General features: G+C 39.1%; 1 protein-coding gene across 3 annotated transcripts; it reads left to right on the forward strand.

The window, feature by feature from the left end:
* Positions 1 to 232: 232 nt before the first annotated feature.
* efcab7 (EF-hand calcium binding domain 7) lies at positions 233 to 22,421 on the forward strand. 3 transcript variants are annotated; one of them, XM_061683677.1, is made up of 13 exons: positions 233 to 564; positions 1,114 to 1,325; positions 3,097 to 3,183; positions 7,412 to 7,613; positions 9,416 to 9,504; positions 10,961 to 11,102; positions 12,563 to 12,672; positions 14,071 to 14,234; positions 14,505 to 14,638; positions 18,588 to 18,736; positions 18,840 to 19,049; positions 21,328 to 21,435; positions 21,574 to 22,421. In XM_061683677.1, exons 1-13 carry the CDS (start codon positions 435 to 437, stop codon positions 21,652 to 21,654), a joined length of 1,818 nt encoding a protein of 605 aa, XP_061539661.1. In that variant the 5' UTR covers positions 233 to 434; the 3' UTR covers positions 21,655 to 22,421. The 3 variants fall into 3 exon arrangements, with proteins under 3 accessions (XP_061539661.1, XP_061539663.1, XP_061539664.1); XM_061683679.1 differs by having other exon boundaries at positions 10,964 to 11,102; XM_061683680.1 differs by having other exon boundaries at positions 21,285 to 21,435; positions 21,574 to 21,663.
* Positions 22,422 to 24,239: the final 1,818 nt, after the last annotated feature.

A 24,239-nucleotide genomic window follows, 5' to 3' on the forward strand; every position in this document is an offset into this window, starting at 1 on the left:
GGAATCACAATAACGCGCCGTCGACACTACACTTCTTCCGTGGGAGGCCGAAGGAAAATTTAAATTAGTAATCATTCTGGCTACCACGACGAAAAAAGAAGAACTAGTGCACCTAAAATGTGACATGGAATAAAACGTTAATTTTTTTTGGTTGGTAAAGGAGGTAACACTTACTATGTATTTCCGGATATTAACATTTGTTTCTTCCGTGTCGTTTAGAGGTGAACACCAACTAGGTCGTTGTTTACTTAGCAACAGTCAGATTCTGGCAACGGCGCTTTTTGTAGGTGGCTACATAAACCAATTTCATAGTAAAAAGTCAGCTTAGTTCCTTTGTCATGGGTAATGAATATTTATAAACCATGTAGTTTGGAAGTCATTCTGGGACAGAGGGGGTGAACATTAACCACTTGACGAAATATCCTCAACCAAAGATGTCTTATCTGGACTCGTCGGAGGCTCCTGATGAGGAGGAAACTTTTTATATGCAGTGCAGAGCCGCCTACCTAAGTGTGTTCAGATCCAGTCTGTCAAATATCTCATCGAAACAGGAGTTATGTCGAGGTAACTCTTTCGATAATATTCGCAAAAGCTTATTAATGTTGTAAAAGGATTTGTTTTCCCTATGGTGTAGCATTATCTCAAATCTGTAACACATCAGGGACCAATTGTCTACTTTCTACATTTCCATTCTAAAGCCGAACACCTATAGACAAGTCAATAGTCACGTCTCACAATTTCAATGATGAAATGCAAAGTTTATTGACCCAAAATAATTTGGAACGTTTAGTGACTCTTTACTAAAACACGTTGACCAATTTGTCAATGTCTATCCATGTTAGGAAGGTTTGCCTCACACATGAAAACAATAGAAGCAAGGATATAATTGCAAATGTGCATAAAATATAATTTTTTTTTAAAGTGTGTTATACATGTCAAGTATATGCAATATTAAAATGTGACCAGAAAAAAGACCAAAAAAAGAACTTGAATAATTGTTGGTTGATGTTACTTGCCTGGTTAGTAAATGTCCCTTGTGGGTGAATTAGATATCTACCAATCCATCCATCCAGTTTGTTATTCATCTAATTCTTTTTTTTTTTTTTTTTTTAGTTCTCCAATTAGCTGGTAGAAATCCCTCTCAGAACACTCTTGATAAATATTGGAACCCAGGAACAACTCACATAAACTTTGACGATTGCTGCGAGATACTGAAAAGTGAGTGGAAAACAGAGAACAATGAGCTGATGGGAGTTTTCAAAAAGTTGGATGCAAATGGCGATGGCTACATCGCACACAGTCAAGTGGAAAAACTCCTTACAAATGTGAGTTACTTTGTACATACAGTGGTTGAAATAAGTATTTAACACGTCACCATTTTTCTCATTAAATATATTTCCAAATGTGCTATTGACCTGAAAATGTCACCAGATGTTTTTCATACATACAAATAAAGTAGAACAAAGAAGCTCAGAAATTAAGTTATGTGTAATAATGTGAAACGACACAGGAAAAAAGTATTGAACACGCCAACTGGTATTTATTTAATACTTTGTACAAAAGCTTTTGTTTGCAAGGACAGCTTCATGTCATGACCTGGATGGAGAAACTAGTCGCATGCATTGCTCTGGTGTGATTTTGGCCCATTCCTGCAAACAAGCAGTCTTCAAATATTGAAGGTTCCATGGGCTTCTTTTATGGACCTTGAGTTTCAGTTCATTCCATAGATTTTCTTATTGGATTCGAGTCAGGTGATTGGCTGGGCCATTCTAGCAACTTTATGTTTTTTTCCCTTTGTAACCAATTGAGAGTTTCCTTGGCAGTGTGTTTTGGATTATTATCCTGATGAAATGTCCACCCTTGTTTCATTTTCATCATCCTCGTAGATGGCAGCAGATTTTTGTCAAGAACGTCTCGCTACATTTGCCCATTCATCCTTCCTTCAATAATGTGAAGTTCACCAGTATCATTTTCTGAAAAGCAGCCCCACACCATCATGTTCCCACCACTGAACTTCACTGTTGGTTTTGTGTTTTTAGGGTGATGTGTAGTCCCATTTCAACTCCAAACGTGGTGTGCATTATGGCATCCAAACAGTTGAATTTTGCTCTTATCCGACCAGACTATATTCTCCCAGTATTTAACTGGCTTGTTCAAATGTTGTTCAGCGAACTTTAAATGAGTTTTGACCTGCTTTTTCTGTCCAGCAATAGGGTCTTGCGTGATGAGCGTGGATACAGGCCATGGCGGCGGAGTACATTGCTCACTGTTTTCCTTGTGACAACAGTACCTGCTAATTCCAGGTCTTTTTGAAGCTCTCCACAGGTCGTCCTTGGCTCTTGGACAACTCTTCTGATTATTCTTTGCACTCCTCTGTCAGAAATCTTGCGAAGATCACCTGATCGAGGCAAATCTATGGTGGTATGATTGGCTTTCCACTTACGTATTATGGCCCCAACTGTGGTGAAATGCTAATAAGCTTAGATATGCGCCTGTAACCAATGACATCGTTATGTTTCACAACAATTAGTTTGCGATGGTCTTGAGACAGTTCTCTGTTCTTACCCATCATGATATGTGTCTTGACTCACGCCTTGGCAATGAGACCTTTTTGTAGGTCATCAATTAGGACCGAACCAGCTGATATTCATTTGCACTGACAAGGGGCTGGATTGCTGTTTGATTATTGAAAGATTTTAGGTGTTGTCTTGGGTTTCCATGCATTTTTGCACCTCCCTTTCTCCATGTATTCAATAATTTTTCCCTGTGTCCTTTCACATTTTTACACACAACTTAATTTCTGAGCTTATTTTTGTAAACTTTTTTTTGTATGTATGGATTACTTGGGTTGTTCCCAACATCTGGTGTGATTTTCAGGTCAATAGCACCTTTGGAAATATATTTAATGAGAAAAATGGTGATGTGTTAAATACCTATTTCAGCCGCTGTATTTTGTATTAGATATGCTTTTGTGATTTATACTAACAAAGAGTTTTTAACTTAACATTCAGAGCATGAACCAATATATATTGATTGGTTATAATCTTAAAACCTTTAAATGGTTGTTTTGTCAGTTAAATATTTTCAAATTTACAGGGAGGAGATAAAATGACACCTGAAGAGGTGAAGGCCATTTTCTCACTAAGCGAAATCAACAAGGATGGCAAATTTAACTACGTGGAGGTAAGTGTGCATATGTAAATACTGAATACATCTTTTCAATCTGCCCTTTTTCCATGACACTTTCTGGTCTTTATGTGTCCAAACCTAAAAATTGTGATTTGTGCAGTTTATGAATTCGTCATCTACAAGTCTTTTCCTTTGTGTGTTATTGATAGATACACTATATTGCCAAAAGTATTCGCTCAGCTGCCTTGAGTCAGATATGAATTTAAGTGACATCCCATTCTTAATCTATTGGGTTTAATATGATAACATCGGTTCACCCTCTACAGTTATCTTACACTCTTCTGGGAAGGTTTTCCACAAGGTTTAAGAGTGTGTTTATGGAAATTTATGAAAATTTTTCCAGTTGCGCATTTGCGATGTTACACACAGATGTTGAACGAGAAGGCCTGGCTCTCAGTCTCCGTATTAATTCATCCAAAAGTGTATAAAGTGGTTGAGGTCAGGATTGTGCAGGCCAATCAAGTTCATCCACATCAAAGTCTCTCATCCCTGTCTTTATGAACTTTGACTTGTGCACTGATGCACAGTCATGTTGGAACAGGAAGGGGCCAAGCTGTTCCCACAAAGTTGGATATGTCCAAAATATTAGCCCCTAATCTCCAGTGAAAGGAACTCTTAATGCTTTAGCATACCAAGAGATGTTGGACAGTCAAACAGCTTGGGGATTACCCTTTACTGTTCCAACATTTCTGTGCAGCAAAGCACAAAGCAAGGTCTATATAATCATGGATGAGAGAATTTGGTACGAATGATTTTGACTGGCCTGTACAGAGTCCTGCCCTCATCCCGATAGAACACCTTTGGGTTGATTTTGAGAGGACAGTGAGCCAGGCCTTCTCGTCAAACATCAGTGTGTCACCTCACAAATATGCTAACCCTTGTTGAAAGCCTTCCCACAAGAGTTGAAGGTGTTATAGCTGCAAAGGATAGACCAACATCATATTTAATCATATGAATTTAGAATGGCATACCACTTAAAAACATACTGTATTTGAGTCAAGACAGGTGAGCAAGTACTTTTGGCAATGTAGTGTATCACAGACATACGTAGAAATGTATAAAGAAAAAAAATTAACCACATCTAGACATTTCAACTCACACTTTTCTCAGAGGAAAATTACTCAGACCTCAACAGGGATAGAGTAGAATACGTAGATGTGTTTTTTTTTTACATTAACAAGAACATTTGTTGTGTGTCATAAAGAAAAAAAAAATACACAATAATAAATACACTCCTACACTATACACTCCTAATTGTCCCTACAATTAAAATAGCAGCAGCTCTTCATACAGGTTCTTTTTTTTCATTCTGTAAGAAATACAATAAATTATGAGCGTTTTTCACCAGAGCCGAGATGTTAATTGACCATGTGAGATCCCTACTCATTTATTTAATTTCCTAAAAACTTGATGTTGGTTACCACAAATCCCCTTATGGTTAGAATAGCATGATCGTCATGGTTTATGTTGTTGTTGTTTGAAATCTTGCCTACCTCAGTTGTGTCATCAAAAAACAAGTTATTGTGTTTGTCGGGTATTTGACAATGCAGTCAAATATACAGTATATAATGAGTATATTCTGGGACTTGAAACACAACCCTGTGGTGCCCCAGGGGTAACAGTCAGATTAGGGGAATATTATGAGATATATTAATATTAATTAATATTCTTTAAAGAGTCTATTTTCTCTTTCTTTTAAATTCAATATTGGCGTGTACTGCGGTGTCAGCGGGTTCTGGGACGAATAGGCTGCTCGCAGTGCTCATCCTGCTCGGGTCTGCTTACACGGTCCCAAACACCAAGTCTCGGTGCTTGAATTGTGTAATCGTTCTCCTGGAACAATACCAGGACAGTGCTTGTCTATAGTTTATTCCTTCCCTCTTGGGTTTTCGGTGGAATAATCTGCTCTGGGGTGAAGTGCAGACTGCAGACCTTGATGTATGATGTGACAGTGAACTTGTCACAACAAATTTCCATGAGCCACCGCTTTCGGAGTGTGACATCGCTGGGAAATCTGTGGTAACTTAAAACACAGTTGTGCTTTGCAGAAGATGTGCACATTGGAACACAACAATGTCCATGATACTGTTTTTGTTGCTTTTGGAAAACAAATCAGTCTTTTTTAAGGCTCATTCTGCTGTTTACGGTAGGGTCTAGCCAATATGGTGACAAAACCGGAAAAGCATGAGCCTCAATACTAAAAAGTAATGCTGTAACAATTCATTCTTAATATCGATGTATCGATTTCTATTCCTACGATTCAACTGGAGCGATCTGTGCTCGGCAAGTAAGCCTTCCGGACATAAATATATCAATTCAAATGTTTTTAAAAGGTAATCAATCAATTGTATCGATAGTAGGAAATAACACATTGGATTTTAGCATGGCAGGCTTTATATGGATGTGTGAATGTGTTTTATTTCCAAGAAAAGCGCTTGTAATTCCTTTTAATATGCATGATTTTTCACTTAGCAGACGACAGTTAGCAGATGCTTTCTTTTTCGTAGCTCTTCTTCGTTTCCTTTTCTACGCCCCACATCTAGTCACTCCTTTCCGTAGTGCTGCTCGTGGTTGGACGAGACACCACAGTATGTGTGTGGGTGTTTTTTTAAGCACTTTCTTTATTATTATTATTATTATTATTTTATTTAACCTGTCCGTCTGTCTGATGGATGGCAGATGAGGAGGAGGCCAACGAGAAATTAACATTAAGAATGCGTGTGTGTGTGTGACTTGCGACAAATCAAAAACAAGTAAAATCATAGCTGAAATAATATTAATTCATCCATCCATCCATTTTCTGAGCCGCTTATCCTCACAAGGGTCGCGTGTATGCTGGAGCCTATCCCAGCTAACTGCGGACGAGAGGCAGGTTACACCCTGGACTGGTCGCCAGCCAATCTCGGGGCACATTTAAACAAACAATTATTCACACTCACATTTACACCTAAGGACAATTTAGAGTCTTCAATTAACCGACCATGCATGATTTTGGGATGTGGGAGGAAACTGGAGTACCCGGAGAAAATCCACGCAGGCACGGGGAGAACATGCAAACTCCACACAGGCAAGGCCGGATTTGAACCCAGGTCCTCAGAACTGTGAGGCAGATGTGCTAACCAGTTTTCCACCGTGCTGCTCGCTGAAATAATATGAATAACTAAATTGCTGTTTTCCCCTTCGTTTTATTGCAAAGCAATACAATCAACTTTTATTAAGCAGACGCATAGTCCGTTAGAAAACACATACAGTAAAGGAAGGTCATCAGGAAAATCTTTATTTATATTATATTTAATGACCATAATTAGTTTTACAACAGAAAGAAACAAGAATCTAAGAAGATTCACCTGCACTGTCCATTATGCAGGTATTTATTTCACAGTCACATTGGATGAATTTTTGGCTCAAAAGTTACTGAATCTATTACCAGCTACTGAATCGTTTCGGATCGTATTCTAAATGAACCAATATCGTCTTTGAATCGATTCGGCAATCACAAATCGTGATACGAATGAAATTGTTGCTAAAACAAATCATTACACCTCTACTAAAACAGGAATCTCAAACAGTATATGACAGTGAATTGACAACATTACTTATAAAAACTACCTACAAAATTACTTTTATTAACCTTTATAAGGTTTAATGTATTTTAATGTGTATTCTCTTGTTGTTCCATAACTCACTCCAGTGTGTCCACTTTGCTTAGCCAGGCATCCTGTGTAGAATAGCAAGTTTCATTGTTTGGTCTATATCGATAAGGATGCAGCTGGCTTCTGGATGCTGTGTGTGAATTTTCTCTCATGGAAATGTACTCGATCTGACTGAAGAAACTTCCTCATCTGTTTTTCACAGCTGGGCTTCAAAGAGAGTTAGGCCTTCTCTCCCTCCTACTTCTCCCGCTCCATTTCTCACTCCCTCTTCTCAGTCGATCTCTCTCTCTCTCTCTCTCTCTCTCTCTCTCTCTCTCTCTCTCTCTCTCTCTCTCTCTCTCTCTGTGTGTGTGTAGTACATAGTATGTAAATAGCTCTTTGTAAAAAATCCCACAAAGACAAGATTGCTTTCTTAATTATTATTTGCCAAAACAACAGTGACAATAAAGCTCTATTCTGTTCTATTCTGTTCAAATTTACGAGTTTCGCTTTTGGAATTGCATTGCAAAAATACAATGAATTATCCTACAGTATTCTAATTTATTGAGATACACCTGTATTGCTTTTAGTTCTGTAGACAACTTGTGTCCACTGTGGAGAAATGTCAGATGACCTCTTTGGTGAAGCTCCACTCTGATGCCAAGCTGAAGAGACAAAACTTTGGCAGCCATGAAGACAGCCCTCCAAAAACCTCCATGACATCACCATCAGCAGCTCCACCTCAGTATCCAGAAACAATCTGTTCAGATCCAGACATCACACTGCGGAAAGGTAGTAGAATAACTTTTAATCTGCTTGTGTTTTTTTTTGCCTTGCCTTCTGTTGATTTACTCCTATGTATGTTTGTATTTTAGATGCACACCCATTCACACCAGTTGTCCCCATGCACATTACCGCTTTATTGTGATGAATGTAACAGCTCTCTTTTCGATCAATTTTTCACTCCCCAGTGACAAATCACCTCATTAGGACAGTTCATTCATCAGGAAAGCCACACAATTAGAACCTCTTGTTTGTTGGAAGGAGCTGTGAAGTGCTGTGATTTGGGTAATAATTTCTGCCATTAGCAGATTGACAAACACTCATCTACACCAGAAAGAACTACAGACTGGTGAGAACGCTCTGGCCAGAGAAAGATATGTTTTTAAAAAAATTATCATGTAACTACTAAGTCAACCCTCAGTGGTCAAGCCATCAGTCTTGTACAAGGCATGGTAGAAAAAAACAGAGATCCTGCCAAGGAAAGCTGAGGACAATCCTAGTGTGGGGTGATAGATGGGATTGATCTAAGTGGTCAGTCTATGTTCATGTTATTGATTCGGACAATCCCAGCATTACTCACTGGGGAGAGGATGAGGGATTTGAAAGGTGGTCAGGAGGAGGACCCAGGTCAACCGCTACTGCAAAAACAAATGGGTTCCCACACAGTAGTCAGGATTATCACATTATTGTGCCTCTCCCACATATTGATTTATCCCTGTTACATTTTAATAAGGACCCGACACAATGCAACCCTGTTGCACTTGTTGAATGTGTTGTTCTTCCGTCTTGAAAACAGTTGGGGTTGCTCATTTGGATCTACATTTGTCAGTCTATATTTATGCTTAATCCTGAAAAATACTCATTACACACATATGGGATGGTTGATCCATGTTTAAACGGTGTTCGAACAATTCGATTGGAGAGTTAAAAATTGTCCTCAGAAAAAATAGCAATAATTTAAAAGTGAGGAATATTTATTTATTCTAAAGTACAGCACATATACGCACATGGTATATATTTGTTCTAGCTCATCACATCACTTCGCATCCTGAAAGCATTTCTCAACAATCACTGGCTGCAACCAGTCTAGAGTGTACCCCACCTTTTGCCCAAAGTCAGCTTGACTCGGCACCTCCAGCTCACCCATGACCATAGTGAGGATAAGCGGTATGGAAAATGGATGGATGGACAGATTGCGGACACGTGTTAGCACATAGGTGTTATCTGTAGTAAAATAATTTTCAAGTTAAACATACTGTTATGGGGGGCATGGTGGACGACTGGTTAGCGCATCTGCCTTACATTTCTGAGGACCGGGGTCCAAAACCCGGCCCTTCCTATGTGGAGTTTGCATGTTCTCCCCGTGCCTGTGTGGGTTTTCTCCGGGTAGTCCGGTTTCCTCCCACATCCCCCCCCCCAAAAACATGTGCGGTGGGATGATTGAAGACTCTAAATTGCCCTTAGGTGTGAATGTGAGTGCGAATGGTTGTTTGTTTATATGTGCCCTGCGATTGGCTGGCAACCAGTTTAGGGTATACCCCGCCTCTTGCCTGAAGATAGCTGAGATAGGCTCCAGCACGCCCGCGACCCTAGTGAGGATAAGCAGTACAGAAAATGGATGGATGGACATACTGTTATGTCAGCTGTTGGTTGACATTGAAAGCACACTTTTTCTTGATTTCAAATGCAAAGCTTTTTCATTTAATATGTCAATCTTTTTTTGTATTTTCCTAAAATGATAAAAAGAAACTTACACCTTTGTTAGCATTGGGTAGTTGTTTAACTTGAAGAGGCTTTGTGTTTGTATTCAGACAGCCGACCATCCTCTCGTCCTTCTTCTGCTCGCAGTAGACGATCATCTCTGTCAAACTCAGTCACTGCAACTTCCAGCACCAGCAAGGTCAGCAAAATATCAGAGCCTTTTTGTTCACAAGTAACTCCCGAAGCTACTAACAGTCATTGGACTAAATAGTTTAACAAAAATGAAACACCACTAGTATGATCTCCATCAAAAGTGGAGCACTATTATTTTGGTAAGCCACATTTTTTTAATAGTCTTTTTATCATCTAACCCTAATGACAGATGTCTTTAACAAAAATGTGTAAATGATATCTGAATATTTTGCATCAAATGTTTTACAGCATGTACAGTATGCAACATGAAATGTATTTATTGTGGAAGATAGCAATGTTATAGGCTGCATTCCATGTTTGTTTTCACTCTACTGGCTTGAGTTCAGCTCGTTTGCTTTACTTCATCGGAGAAAATCTATAATGACCCCGTTGCTCCATTTGTCCCATGACAGTGTTGTTTTTTGACATCATCACATTTCTATGAATTTTGTCTCCCATGGGATGTATAGTCTCAAAGAACTAAACGCATTGTGATTATTTATGTGTATCTTGGCTTGCATTGCACCAAATTAAGTGGTTTAATGTATGTGTGCTGTAGTACAGTATTTCAAAGCTATGGCTGCAGGTGGCTGTGCCTGGTATTAGTCTGCAAGCTCACCTTCTCTCATGGGGAGCATTCTTCCTGTCTTGCGTGTCAACTTTTATATTTGGACAGTAAACAAACAGTACAAACAAATTAATGTAAGCTGCTTTTTACAGATCTGAAATGTTGTCTAACGTGTCTGCCCTCCTCTGGATGAACATGAGTATTACAATGTTTATAGGCTGCCAGATTTACTTGGTGCAATAGTGAATGTTAAGGACAAGTATGGAGAAAAACCTCTTTGAAATAATCAGTCAAGGTGAACCCCAAGTTCCCCCTGAATCTTACTTCTTCCTCACATTTTGGGACAATTATATGCTTCCAACTTTGTGGGGACAGTTTGGGAAAGGCCCCTTTCTGTGCAGAGTACAAAGGTAGGTCTATAAAGGCATGCTTGCCTGCTCAAACATCTTTGGGATGAATTGTAACAGAAAATATGAGTCATGTTTTGTCCAACATGACTGGCCTTTAATGTCACAGAACCACATCTTTCCACAAGAGTGGAAGATGGCATACAGTAGCTGCAATGGAGGAGAAGCTCTATCATGTCGTCCATCTTTAGTTCTTCGATTTTGAAAGTATTGGTATTGGTACATCCAATACTTTTGTTCATATAGTGTATGTCCCTTTACAGGTCTATGGTTGACTGCTTAATTATTTAATCCCATGTATTTCTTAGGTCATTAGAAGAATCAGTTCGCTTAATCAACGCAGTAAATCAGTTTTAGTATGTACAATATCTACATCAAACTATGGTAAACTACTCATTGTAGGTATAGTCATTATTGCTGATTATCCTTATAGGATCAAATAAATGTGCCAAATTATTTCAATTAATATTTTTGCTTGATTGCTTCAGCAGTGGCATCACATTTGCGTGAGGGGATGTTTCCTCCTGGAAGACGATGGAACTATCAGCTCACTGCAGTACCAGCTGCACCTGCCCCAGACTTCCATTGTTACCCTAAGCATCCAGCCTTTGAGCCTCGACCGAAGAGCTGGTATGAATGCAGTTTCATTAGTCATAATACCTACCTTGCCATGTCAAAAGAATACAGTACATTATTAGTCTATAAAACTTCTCCCTTCATATACACTCATATATGAAAATTACATTTATTTAATCCTAGAAAATTATTTTACATTCCACGACTCAAGGAAATTGAAAAATAACATTATTGTAGGTGATAATGATATACCAGGATGACGTACTTATCGGAAAACTGACAAATTTAACCATATTCTCCTCCACATACACTTAAAGGAGGTATGGCGTCAGAGGAGAGCAATTCAATCAACCCAAGAAACAGCTCACAAAACTCGTGAAAATAGACCAAAATTAATCACTTACCTGAGGAAGTTGGTCTCTACAAGGAGGCATTGCAGCGATCGAGTCCAATAAAACAAGCTTATGTACATTTATTTAATGTTACTATTTTCACTCGTTATTGTCTTAAAAAAAAAACAAAAAAAACATCCAGACTTTGAATATCGGTGAAAATTACACCCCAGCCTTGCATGCATGTACGTTAACTAGTATGGGGAAATTAGACCTGCTTCTAGCGTTTATGTCACAGTTTAAGTTGGGTGAAAAGTGGGTGAGCCAAGATCTGTTAAAAGCAATCAGAAAAAAGGCCAAAAATAAATACTGAGCCTTTTTTTTCTGCAGACAATGTATTTAAGTCCAGAACTATGGAATATGTGCCAATATTCACTGCATTAAAAGGCTCCGTGAAAGCAAGCACCCATAGCGATTCATCCATCCATCCATTTTCTGTACCACTTATCCTCACTAGGGTTGCGGGTGTGCTGGAGCCTATCCCAGCTATCTTCGGGCGAGAGGCAGAGTACACCCTCAACTGGTCGCCAGCCAATCCCATAGAGATTCAATTGCATTAAAATTTGTGAAGGATTGCATTTTGTCACCAAGCTACCAAATATACCTCAATTAGTGTAGCGGTGTGGTGCATGATCTCCCCCGTCACGGCCAAACATTATTGTAACATTATTATCAAAAGCTAATGCTAATGCTAATCTGTGCGAACACTGCAACTCTGTTTCACGTTTGGCTTTGACATTATAGTCCTTCGGCCGCTGCTTCAAAGCAGCTTTTTCACTCTAAAATCAGTCTCGCTGCAAAGTCATTAGCTGAGAAACTCTTTGTGGTGGGTGTTAATTAGCCCTACTGTTCATTACAGTGGGGCAGAAGTGCAAAATGGCTTGCTCACAGACACATTTTCAATAATAGGCAGATAACTACAAATTTACTGTACTTGGTTGTTTAATTTCACACTTGACTGGTGGGCAGGCACTGTCGAGACCCAACTATTTATATACAAACATCCATATACATCTGTTTTATAGAAAACACTTATTACATACAGTACCAGTTTTTGTCATACATCTGTCATACATTCATAAATGTAAGCCTCTCTTTATTGTTTTCTACTTTGTTTTTAAGACAAGCCTTCCCCCTGGATGAATGTGGACACAGCTCTTTTTGTGATGTTAGCTGGCGATACAGAAGAGGATTCAACACTAATGTGTTTCACTGGTGCAAAGGACAAAGAAGTAGGTTTGCGTTGGTGGCATTTCCGATTCTCTTCAATTTAAAATTATTCCCCACTTACCGGTAGATCTTGTGTGTTGATATAGTCATATGTTTTACATGGAATATTTCTTCCTCTGTACTTGGGAAGGAAAAGTTTACATAAAAGTACATCGTAGTCGTGTAAACGTCTCGTTGATAATCCACTTCAATTAATCTCAGTAATTATTTCACCAACCTCCCTTCAATGATGTTGTAATGTCTTGTTATGGCAATTGCAAAGTACATACAGTAGAACCGCCGGCTACGAATTTAATTTGTTCCATGAGCCCTATCTCAAAATGAAAGGATGTTAAATTTACCTTATTTCGATTGTTGTCTGGTTAAAAATAAATAACATGCAATATAGAAATAGGTCCATCTATCCATTTTCTGGACCACTTTTCCTCACTAGGGTCGCGGGCGTGCTGGAGCCTATCCCAGCTATCTTCGGGCGACAGGCGGGGTACACCCTGAACTCGTCGCCAGCCAATCGCAGGGCACATATTAACAAACAACCGTTTGCACTCACATTCACACCTACGGGCAATTTAGAGTCTTCAATCAACCTACCACGCATGTTTTTGGGACGTGGGAGGAAACCGGAATTCCCGGAGAAAACCCACGCAGGCACGGGGAGAACATGCAAACTCCATACAGGCGGGGCCGGGATTTGAACCCCAGTCTTCAGAACTGTGAGGCAGATGTGCTAACCAGTCTTCCACCGTGCCTATAGAAATACGTGAAAACACAATTTCTGTTGATGAAAAAATAGTGGGTTCGCAAATCACTGTGCAGTTCCTTAGCCTTTTCGGGTAAAGTAATGATTATGTTCACTGTGATTACTGCTAGCCCTAAATGGCCACCTGCTGCCCTAATGCAGCACAGCTTTTGCATTGCATTTTGGGATGTGGCAGCCATTTTAGGCACCAAAAAAAACCGAATATACCAGAGAAGCACAGAGCTAATTATCTTTATGCGGCGTGAGAAAAAACAAAGTTCTGAGCCTTCCGCGGCCATGTCAAGACTGTTTGTAAACTGAAAATAGTATGTAACCCAAGGTAATCTTTCTTTTAAAAATTGTTAATAAACCAAATTAACTAATAAACTAGTCACATTCACACCTATGAGCAATTTTAAGTCTTCTATTAAGCATATTCTTGGAATTTAGGAAGAATCGAGAGTGCCTCGAGAAAAAACACAGGTAGAACAGGCAAACTCCACACAGAAAGGTCATAGCCAGGCTATGAACTTGGATCATGAGAGTTTCAGGTAAATAAAATATTACGGTATGTTATCTGCCTTTGTTAGCCAATTTGATTGTTGTGGTATTTAAAAAAAATGCAACAGATCAATTTTATGAAGTGTACAACTTTCTACAGAAGTACATTTGGAGAGGTGAACTGAAAGCTGGGATGTACTACCTACTGCCTTTCTCCAGTGGCTGCAGATTAAAAAAAAGGAGCAGAAAGAATGTCTCTGATAAATCTGTAGAACTTGTCTACAAGACAGACACTGGAGAACTCGACCTCACCAGAGAGTTTCGGTGAGTGTTTTTGCTTGTTTGTTAAGATTCTAAACTTTAAAGTATTCAGATTTCAGTATAACATTGAGTGATAACATCTGGTTTGATATGGGAGTGTTTGCTTGTATAGGAAGGATAGCATTGCTTGTGTATGTTAATTATCAATGTCCTAGTTGGTTTTGGTGTTTGAGTTCATCATAATTAAAGTCTCTACAACGCTGCCTCTGCCACTTATGCAAATAGGAGGCAAATATAGCATTAGTAGCACAGTAATACCATAATGTGCCACAGGGAGGCACTATCGGAGATCTTTGACATGATAGACCTGGACGGGAATGGTTTGCTCAGTCTTGAGGAATACAATTTCTTGGAGCTGATGATCAGCGGAGAAGAGTGCAAGATGGGGACGTGGGCCATCTGCAAAGGTACAGCTAGTTAAAAGCATTCATTCATAATGTTCATTGAACAGTGTATTTCTATATGATGCAGAGGAGTGGTTTGGTATGTACAACCCCAATTCCAATGAAGTTGGAACGTTGTGTTAAACATAAATAAAAACAGAATACAATTATTTGCAACTCATGTTCAACCCCTATTTAATTGAATACACTACAAAGATATTTCATGTTCAAACTGATAAACTTAATTGTTTTTACCAAATAATCATTAACTTAGAATTTTATGGCTGCAACACGTTCCAGAAAAGCTGGGACAGGGTCATGTTTATCACTGTGTCACATCACCTTTTCATTTAACAACATTCAATAAACGTTTGGGAACTGAGGACACTAATTGTTGAAGCTTTGTAGGTGGAATTCTTTCCCATTCTTGCTTGATGTACAGCTTCGGCTGTTCAACAGTCCGGGGTCTCCGTTGTCCTATTTTTTTACGCTTCATAATGCACCACACATTTTCAATGGGAGACCGGTCTGGACTGCAGGTAGACCAGTCCAGTACCCGCACTCTTGTACTACAAAGCCACGCTTGTGTAACGTGCAGAATGTGGTTTGGCATTGTCTTGGTGAAATAAGCAGGGGCGTCCATGAAAAAGACGTTGCTTGGATGGCAGAATAAGTTTCTCCAAAACCTGTATGTACCTTTCAGCATTAATGGTGCCTTCACACATGTGAACACACTTTTCCACTTTGCATCAGTCCATCTTAGATGAGCTTGGGCCCAGAGAAGCCGGCGGCGTTTCTGGGTGTTGTTGATAAATGGCTTTTACTTTGCATAGTAGAGTTTCAAGTTGCACTTACGGATGTAGCGCCGAACTGTATTTACTGACATTGGTTTTCTGAAGTGTTCCTCAGCCCATGTGGTGATATCCTTTACACATTGATGTCGGTTTTTGATGCAGTGCCGCCTGAGGGATCGAAGGTCACGGGCATTTAATGTTGGTTTGCGGCCTTGCCGCTTACATGCGGTGATTTCTCCAGATTCTCTGAACCTTTTGATGATATTATGGACCGTAGATGATGAAATCCCTAAATTCCTTGCAATTGTACGTTGAGGAACATTGTCCTTAAACTGTTCGACTATTTTCTCACGCACTTGTTCACAAAAAGGTGAAACTCGCCCCATCTTTGCTTTTGAATGACTGAGCAATTCACGGAAGCTCCTTTTATACCCAATAATGGCACCCACCTGTTCCCAATTAGCCTGTTCACCTGTGGGATGTTCCAAACAGATGCTTGATGAGCATTCCTCAACTTTCTCAGTCTTTTTTTTCCACCTGTCCCAGCTTTTTTGGAACATGCTGCAGCCATAAAATTCTAAGTTAATGATTATTTGCTAAAAACAATAACGTTTATCAGTTTAAACATTAAATATCTTGTCTTTGTAGTGTATTCAATTAAATAGAGATTGAACATGATTTGCAAATCATTGTATTCTGTTTTTATTTATGTTTAACACAACGTCCCAACTTCATTGGAATTGGGATTGTACCTAGGTTTTGGGGTCACGGTTCGGTACAACAGGAAAAAACAACAAAAAGTTCCTCATACATAATTCTGGGTTTCTTTTATTTATTCTCAGCAGAAAGTCGTGTAAGTAGTAGTAGTAGTAGCTGAACAGTTAGAACTACCTGAGATAACATGGCATAAGCTGTAGAGTCTTAACGGTAAGATAAGGTATTTATTTATTTATTTAAACAGGCAAGGCGACTGAGAATCTTTTTTCATTTACAATGACGACCTTGACTGCAGATAGCAGAACAAGACCAAATAAAAGCAAGTACAAATAAAGACAATAAAAACAAGCATGCATGTTTTTGGGATGTGGGAGGAAACCGGAGTGCCCGGAGAAAACCCACGCAGGCACGGGGAGAACATGCAAACTCCACACAGGCGGGGCCGGGGATTGAACCCGGGTCCTCAGAACTGTGAGGCTGACTCTCTAACCAGTCGTCCACCGTGCCGCCTCTTTCTTAATAAAGTCCAATCAGAATAATCAAACACAGCTGGACTCCAATGAAGGTGTCGAACCTATCTCAAGGATGATCAGAAGAAATGGACAGCGCCCGAGTTAAATGTGAGTGTCACAGCAAAGGGTCCGAATACTTATGGCTGTGTAATAGTTTTCAGTTTTCCTTCTTTAATAAATCTGCAACCATTTCAACAATTCATTTTTTTCTGCCAATATGAGATGCTGTGTGTACATTAATGTGGGAGGAAAGTAAACTTAAATGATTTTAGCAAATGGCTGCAATATAACAAAGAGTGAAAATTTTAAGGGGGTCTGAATACTTTCCGTGCCCTCTGTATTTACATAAAATATTCACTTACATCCTAGCATGTGATGAATAAAAGGTTCATAACAGGCTAAAAATAGGCGCACCGATCATGTACAATATCCCTAACTAAAGTTTTTAAGCGATGATTATGGACATGAATGAGGCTGAGTTCAGCTTTTCAAGTATTTCTTTAAGAACAATGTCTACATTGTCAGTAGTCAGGGCAGACTACTACAGGCACCAGCTGTTGAGAAAACCCTTTCGTTGGGGACTGAGGTGGCAGGTACAGCCAGACAAAATCTGGTAAAATTGTAAACTAAAAAACATTTACTTTGTCTTGCTTTACTCTGCTGTGTGCAGCCAGATCAATATTCCAAAAGAGAATCTGTTCTTACCTGGATAAATAAAGGTTCAAAAAAATAAATAAGGTCACGTAACGTGCCGACATGTCTTGATTTGAATCAACAGACCAAATAGCCTTCCACCCGCGAGATGTTTGAAATGGACTGAAATGCACTACTTTGTACCTGTAAAGGGCAGGAAACACCGAGAGGTTTATGTACGCCCAGGATGGGACATGTTAATGGGGCTCAAGCACTAACAAATATGTGAAGGCTGGGTCCTCTATCACTGCATATGAGCGCGTAGCTGTTGAAAAGTAAATGCCAAAAGCTTTGGTAATATCTTTGGCCCTGTCTGATTTCCGATCTAGAGGCTTCTCAAAAACATTGGGGATAAGGTTTTAGACTCATATTTTCTTTTGTCTGGCTCGGTGACTGGCATATCTGGATGATGCCGTCTAATATGCAGTAGCCTGTTCGACATGTTTCCATGTACATGCCACACAACTATCGAACAACGCCGACACACTGTCCTCTTCCAATTCACCACTCGAACGCCATCTCTGTTGTACTCAACAGGAAACCCAAAATTTCCCCACACAGCTGATTTGACAGAAGGGGTCTTCTCGCTGCTGTCTCTCATCTGAATTTGACGTGACACCAACTTTTCTTCTTATTGTGTTTTGTTTAATGACGGTTGGCAAACAGTTTAAGGTGCATGACTGCCACCTGGTTTTGAGTGCAGATACTGCAATAAATTCAGTCATAGTCGTCATATGACTGCATGCAGTGATCAGACGGGGACAAATTCAAATACTGTTACACGCCTAATATCATGTCAAGTACAGTTAGAGGAAGGGTCATTGACAAATGGTTTTCCTCCTATGTTGCATTTGAATGCTGAGAAACCATGTTACCAAAATAAAAGAAACTGAGATTTAAAACACAGCAAATATGTCGACTAGACTGCATTAAGAACTCTATCCATCCATTTTCAAAACCACTTATCCTGTTCAGTGTCACATATTTTTGACACATTTTTTGTCTCAAATTCACCCTGGTTTTCGATTGAGATACAGAGGCATGATGATGATTTTCCATCTTCATGCAGCAACATCGCAATTTTAGTCTCAGAATCAGAATAATCTTTGTCAAATGAAAAAACTAGTAAACGTTTCAAGAATGTCACATTTTACTGTATTTTAACAATTTGTATGATTGAGTTGTATATTTTTGCAGATTAATATTAGTGTGAATACCCCCTCTGAATATTCACATCTGTATTTTTTGTGTCCACAGAGAATTTTGACATGAGAAAGAATCAACTGACAAAACAGGGCTTCATGGAGCTGAATCTGATGGAGGCAACGGAGAAAGATGGGGACTCTGATGACCTGTGGACCCTCGTGGAAACCATGGGCTACAACCGTATGCTGGAGCTAGTCGAGGTTGTCATTCATTTAAAAAAAAAAAAAAAAGAAATCAATTATAATAATAATATAATGATTTATACTAAAATAAAAATCCCAATATAAACTCCTACTTTATCAGGCTTGCCCATTCCAGATAGATATACACTGTGAGAGCACACAGCCATCAGTTCGGCCACTCAGACTGGACTCCGGATCCAAGATTCTGAACCAGGCCCTGCAGAAGTCCATCACTTTAGAGGGAACAGCCAAACAACTGAAAGGACAGGAAAATGTGCTCATCTACACCTACAGAGGAGAACACAGGGTCTCATCCCTCATAGTCAACAAGGTGGAAAACATTTGATGTTTTATTTCTCTGTATGTTTAGGTACAGATTTATCGCAACGCTGATCGTTTCCAGCAGATTTCCATCACTATTGCATATCGTCATAACCTTATTTCTGCTATAGATAGTATAGTCATGCATTCAAGAACTGTATGGAGTTTTGTTGCTTAAATATTTGAATACCTTTTTTAAGTGGGGGTTATTACAATCATTCATTAATGGTGTAGTGGTTAATTCACCTGACTTCTGTGCAAGGCAACATGGGTTCAGTTCCCACTCAGTGGTGGGGAAAATGCAAGTAGAGTGCGGATGGCTGTTTTTCTATGTACCCTGTAACTGACTGGCAACTAGTCCAGGGTCTAGTCTGCCTCTCATCCAAAATCAGCTGGGACAGGGTCCAGCTCCTCGCGGCTCTGAAGATTACAGTACTAAGAGGAGTAGCCAATGGATGGATGAATATTAGAATCACAACTTGTTATGATGAAGTGCAGTTCTACTCATGGTACTTCATTATTAACTTTTCATTTTATGAAAAAAACAATACATTAATAACTGATCATTATTGTTTTAAGAACAGTTGCATATTGTTGGAGCTGTTGTTTAGCTGGACCTGAAGTGTCCTTGTGGCCATTTTTAGCCGCACCCATTGTTAGTGATTGTTTTATATTTTGTGTGGGTTTTTTTTTTTTGCTTCTTTTACTGCAGAAAGTTTAAGCCAACATCTGTTCTTGTCATTAGCAAGAAAACTCGATTAATTTGTATTTTTTAACCCTACAAATTCCAGTTTGTTTGGGGTCAGGGTTGCTGTGCAGTTTGTAAAACAACCAAATAAATGATTTTATAATGTACATTGTCAGTGCAAGTCACTGATGGTGTAGTGGTACATTCGCTTGACTTAGGTGAAGGCAGCAGTCAGTGACCCCTCAGTGACAGTGTGAATGTGAGTGTGAATGGTTATCTGTGTCTATATGTGCCCTGTGACTGACTGACAACCAGTCCAGGGTGTAGTCTGCCTTTTGCCTGAAGTCAGCTACGATAGGCTCCAGCACCGCATGACCCTGAACATGATAAGCAGCCTTGAAAATGGATTGATGGAATGATTAGTGCTACCTTTTTCTTCATATATTGTGAATACTGGAGTACAGTTTATTTTACAGCCCGTGCTGGCAGCTACCGCTTCTTAAATTAAAATTTAATTCCACTCCATGGTTAGCAGAGGGTATCAGTAGTTTGTTTTTGTCATTCATTTGCTGTCACTGATCCTTTTAGGTAGTGGTTCTCAAGGTTTTTAAATACCACCTTAAAAACACTCAACTCCAAGTATCATCATCATGACCTACTTTAAAATAGAGTAGCATTAATATATCCACAGTCCAATTCATCAAAAGGAGGCAAAGGTTTTATTCCTTTAAAGTATATCATATTTTTCTTAGCCAGGCCAACATGATGCACATTTTGAATAGCAATGTCCTTAAAGGAAAATAAAAAACCTGTACTTAAGTTATTCAAGTATTGCAAAATAAAAAATTTTACATCAACAAATATTTTAAAAATATATATTTCTAAAATATTAAATGCAAATGTATTGTAATTAAAAATTAAATACAGCTGAACTGTATTTAAATGTACTATACTGGTTTTTTTTTTAAATCAACTGTAACATTATGTACAGTTTGAACATTTAATTCCACACTTTGAGAATCACTGCATTAAGCCTTTAAATGCCTCTTTTGGAAAAGTAAGAATATTAACATGAAATTGTCCAAAAAATAATAAATGATGTAATCTGGTAGAAAACTAACAAAAATTTTGAATTAATCATTTATTCCCAATTTGTATGATTTAATCCACTAAATAACAATGAATTCAAGCATTTAGTTTTCATGATTTTCAGGTGGCCATGCATGATAGAGCCAAAAGGTACAATTTGATGCCGTATATTATTAATATAGCTAAAGAGCTGAAGCTGGAAGTGACAAAATCAGACAAAAATAAACACCCTTTCCAAGTTTCATTCCATTTACATTAAAAAGCTAAAAGGATTCAAAAAAAGGGAAGCGAGGTGGACACAAATTTCCAGCATGGAGCCCAGAATGTTTGATGTGTACAGTACCATAGCAACACTGGCAGTCTGGAAAAACATCACCCAAAAACCTGTGTCAACAACAACACATTATTACCGGTAAAAGATATGTACGCATTATTAATATGGTGTATGTATATTTTTTTATTTGCAAGGCAAACATGATCAATTATCACAGTGATTGGTATCCCCCCTCAGACCAACCAGAAAGTGACGGTTCGTGTCAACAACAAGCACAACAACAACTGCTGCAGCAGTAGAGGCCTGAATGTGTTTGCTATAGAGGTGCCAGCCAGAACTAAGATGGTAGGACATTTTTCTATTTCCATTATTACCTGATCCAAGTTAAATCACGCACAACTAAAATCACTTAAAGAATTCTGAGGTTGTTGATGGGTTTGGAGGTGTATTGGATGTTAATAAGTGATATGTGTTGTCCACTAGGTGTGCCAACATGTCCTGCCCACCAGTGAAAAACAGGACTGGGCGTACAACTGTGTGGAGACTTCACTGACCTCTAAATAGAGCTTGCACACGGTATGCTGCCCGTCTAGGCTTGGGAAACACAAGAGCTTGTCGAAACACTTCAGGTGATGGCACAAAAAATAAAAAATTTAATGGCTGCACCAAATGTGGTGCTTACTGTCTGAAAGCAACCTTGCATTTAGAGCCGTAGCTGACTTGCTGTTTCTGGTGCAATTTATGTATTTAGCTAACATTTATTTATTCAGGTAAGGCAGTTGAAAACCGATTCTCATAGACAGCAGAGTACAACAAAGCAAAGTAAGAGCAAATACAGAGACAACTGGTACATCTTCTTCACCCTTCCATTCTGGTTATGCAGTGCAGTGTCTGCTTTGGCAATACTGTATGGGACTGCCAATGAAATGTATGCCTCTGCATTGCACTCTGGTTTGAACTGTACTTGCCCTTGGCCTTTTCAGCTGAGTCTTGACCTTCTATTTATGTCTCACAGACCGTTCTTTGCCCTTTGACTTTATTTGCTGAAACAGTAGAGCCAGCTAACTAAATGTCACATGGCGTATGAGATGTATTTTATGCCGCTGTGCGTTTCCTTTTCCGACAGGTTAAGTTTAAACCCTGAGCTGTTGGGCCATATTACATGTTGTTGTAAATGTTGTAATCAGTGTGCAGTATCGTCTTTTTTTATTTTGCCTATATTTGGTATGTTTTTGGACGGATCTTTTTTTCTTCTTTGACGTAAGAATACACAAAAATGTAAAATTGTACAAATCACAAATAGAATATCCTCAATTCATTCATTTCCCTTACCACTTATCCTCACGCGGGTCGCGGGCGTGCTGGAGCCTATCCCAACTATCTTCGGGCGAGAGGCGGTGTACATCCCGAACTGGTCGCCAGCCAATCGCAGGGCACGTATAAACAAACAACCATTCCCACTCACATTCACATTCACACGTATGAGCAATTTAGAGTCTTCAATCAACATACCATGCATGTTTTGGGGATGTAGGAGGAAACCGAAGTAGCCGGAGAAAACTCACGCAGGCACGGGGAGAACATGCAAACTCCACACAGGCGAGGCCAGATTTGAACCCGGGTCCTCAGAACTGTGAGGCGGATGTGCTAACCAGTTGTTCACCGTGCCTCATAGAATATCAGTCATATGTTATTAGGTCCACCAGTGCCTGTGTGGGTTTTCCCAGGGTACTCCGGTTTCCTCCCACATCCCCAAAGCATGCATTATAGGTTAATTGAGGATTCTAAATTGCCTGTAGGTACAAATTTGAGTGTGAATGGTTGTTTGTTTGTTTATATGTGCCCTGCGATTGGCTGGCGACCAGTTCAGGGTGTACCCGGCCTCTCGCCCAAAGATAGCTGGGATAGGCTCCAGCACGCCCGTGACCTGCGTGACGAGAAGCGGTTTGGAAAATGAATGAATGAATGTTCTGGAATATGAGAGGTCAAACATTTATTTTATGTATCACACATATCTTTGTTGAAGAGCTCTGCAGACAAGCAATAATAAAAGGCTGATGTTCAACTTCTGATGTTTAGTTTGTGATGAATAAACACACTGTGATGCAACAGGCAAACAGGAATGGCCTCAGGCCTATTTCTCAACATTTCACCCACTCACAGTGCACAAGCATCTTATCAGGATATATTTTTTAATGGGTAACTTAACATTAAAACAATTAGTAAACCCATTAAACATGTTTGTATTTACTTTCTATCCAGGTTTATTTCCTTCGTCAGTTTGTATGTTATTCAGGTGACAGAGCTCAAATAAAGCTGGAAGTGTTAGTGTAAATGTGCTACTTATTTACTGGTTTAACATGCTTTACAACCTGAATTTGCATTTGCAGTTTCCTCCTACATTGTATGTGTAAATGATGTTGCAGATTTGAAATGCCAAAGGAATAAATATATTTAACACTATAACTCAGATTAATTTCACACAATATCAATAGATGCACAGTACAGGTATATCGTAGCCATCTGCCCTTCGGGAATATGAACAGTAGAGGGGCATAATATCAGAATAATCTGCCAGAAAGTCTGTCTTATTATTTTCCGGCATGACGTTGACATTGTTGTATCATTGCTACCACAATCAAATATTTTGGTAATGTGTTAAGCATGTGGCATTTTTTCACTTACAGAATCAAAACTAATTTTGACATGTAGATATCAATAGTGTAAAGTGTAAAGGCTTTACTTTCCAAGTATTCACACAATTCCTATTTTTGATTTGGAATAGCATTGATGCAAATGCTTGATTCTTAATATTCACCAAATAATTTCCGAGTTATAATAGCTTTGGGATGGAGGTTGCACTTTCTCAACTCGAGTCGCAACATGCAGTAGTATGAATACTTGGTTCCTTTGGCATTCACATTCACACGAAGATTTTGTATGCACACTAGCATGACAGTACTGTGAAAGCTTGACTCTTAACTTTTACACAATAGAGCTTTGTGTTGGACAGTAGCATGCGTCAATGTATTTGGACTTGACTAGGGCGTCACATGATGTAGTGAGCCAAATGCTGGCCCATGGGCTGCATAAATACGTGTGGCCCATTGAGCATTTACGTGATCGGAAATATTTGTTACAGTAATGTG

This window comes from Phycodurus eques, chromosome 8 (genome assembly GCF_024500275.1).
Source record: "Phycodurus eques isolate BA_2022a chromosome 8, UOR_Pequ_1.1, whole genome shotgun sequence".
Classification (NCBI taxonomy): domain Eukaryota; kingdom Metazoa; phylum Chordata; class Actinopteri; order Syngnathiformes; family Syngnathidae; genus Phycodurus; species Phycodurus eques.

Coding starts and splice junctions, on each gene's coding strand:
- efcab7 (XM_061683677.1), top strand. CDS start 435: ATGTCTTATCTGGACTCGTCGGAGGCTCCTGATGAGGAGGAAACTTTT. Junction 11,103..12,562: donor GAGCCTCGACCGAAGAGCTG/GTATGAATGCAG, acceptor TTTGTTTTTAAG/ACAAGCCTTCCCCCTGGATG. Junction 21,436..21,573: donor TGCCAGCCAGAACTAAGATG/GTAGGACATTTT, acceptor GTTGTCCACTAG/GTGTGCCAACATGTCCTGCC.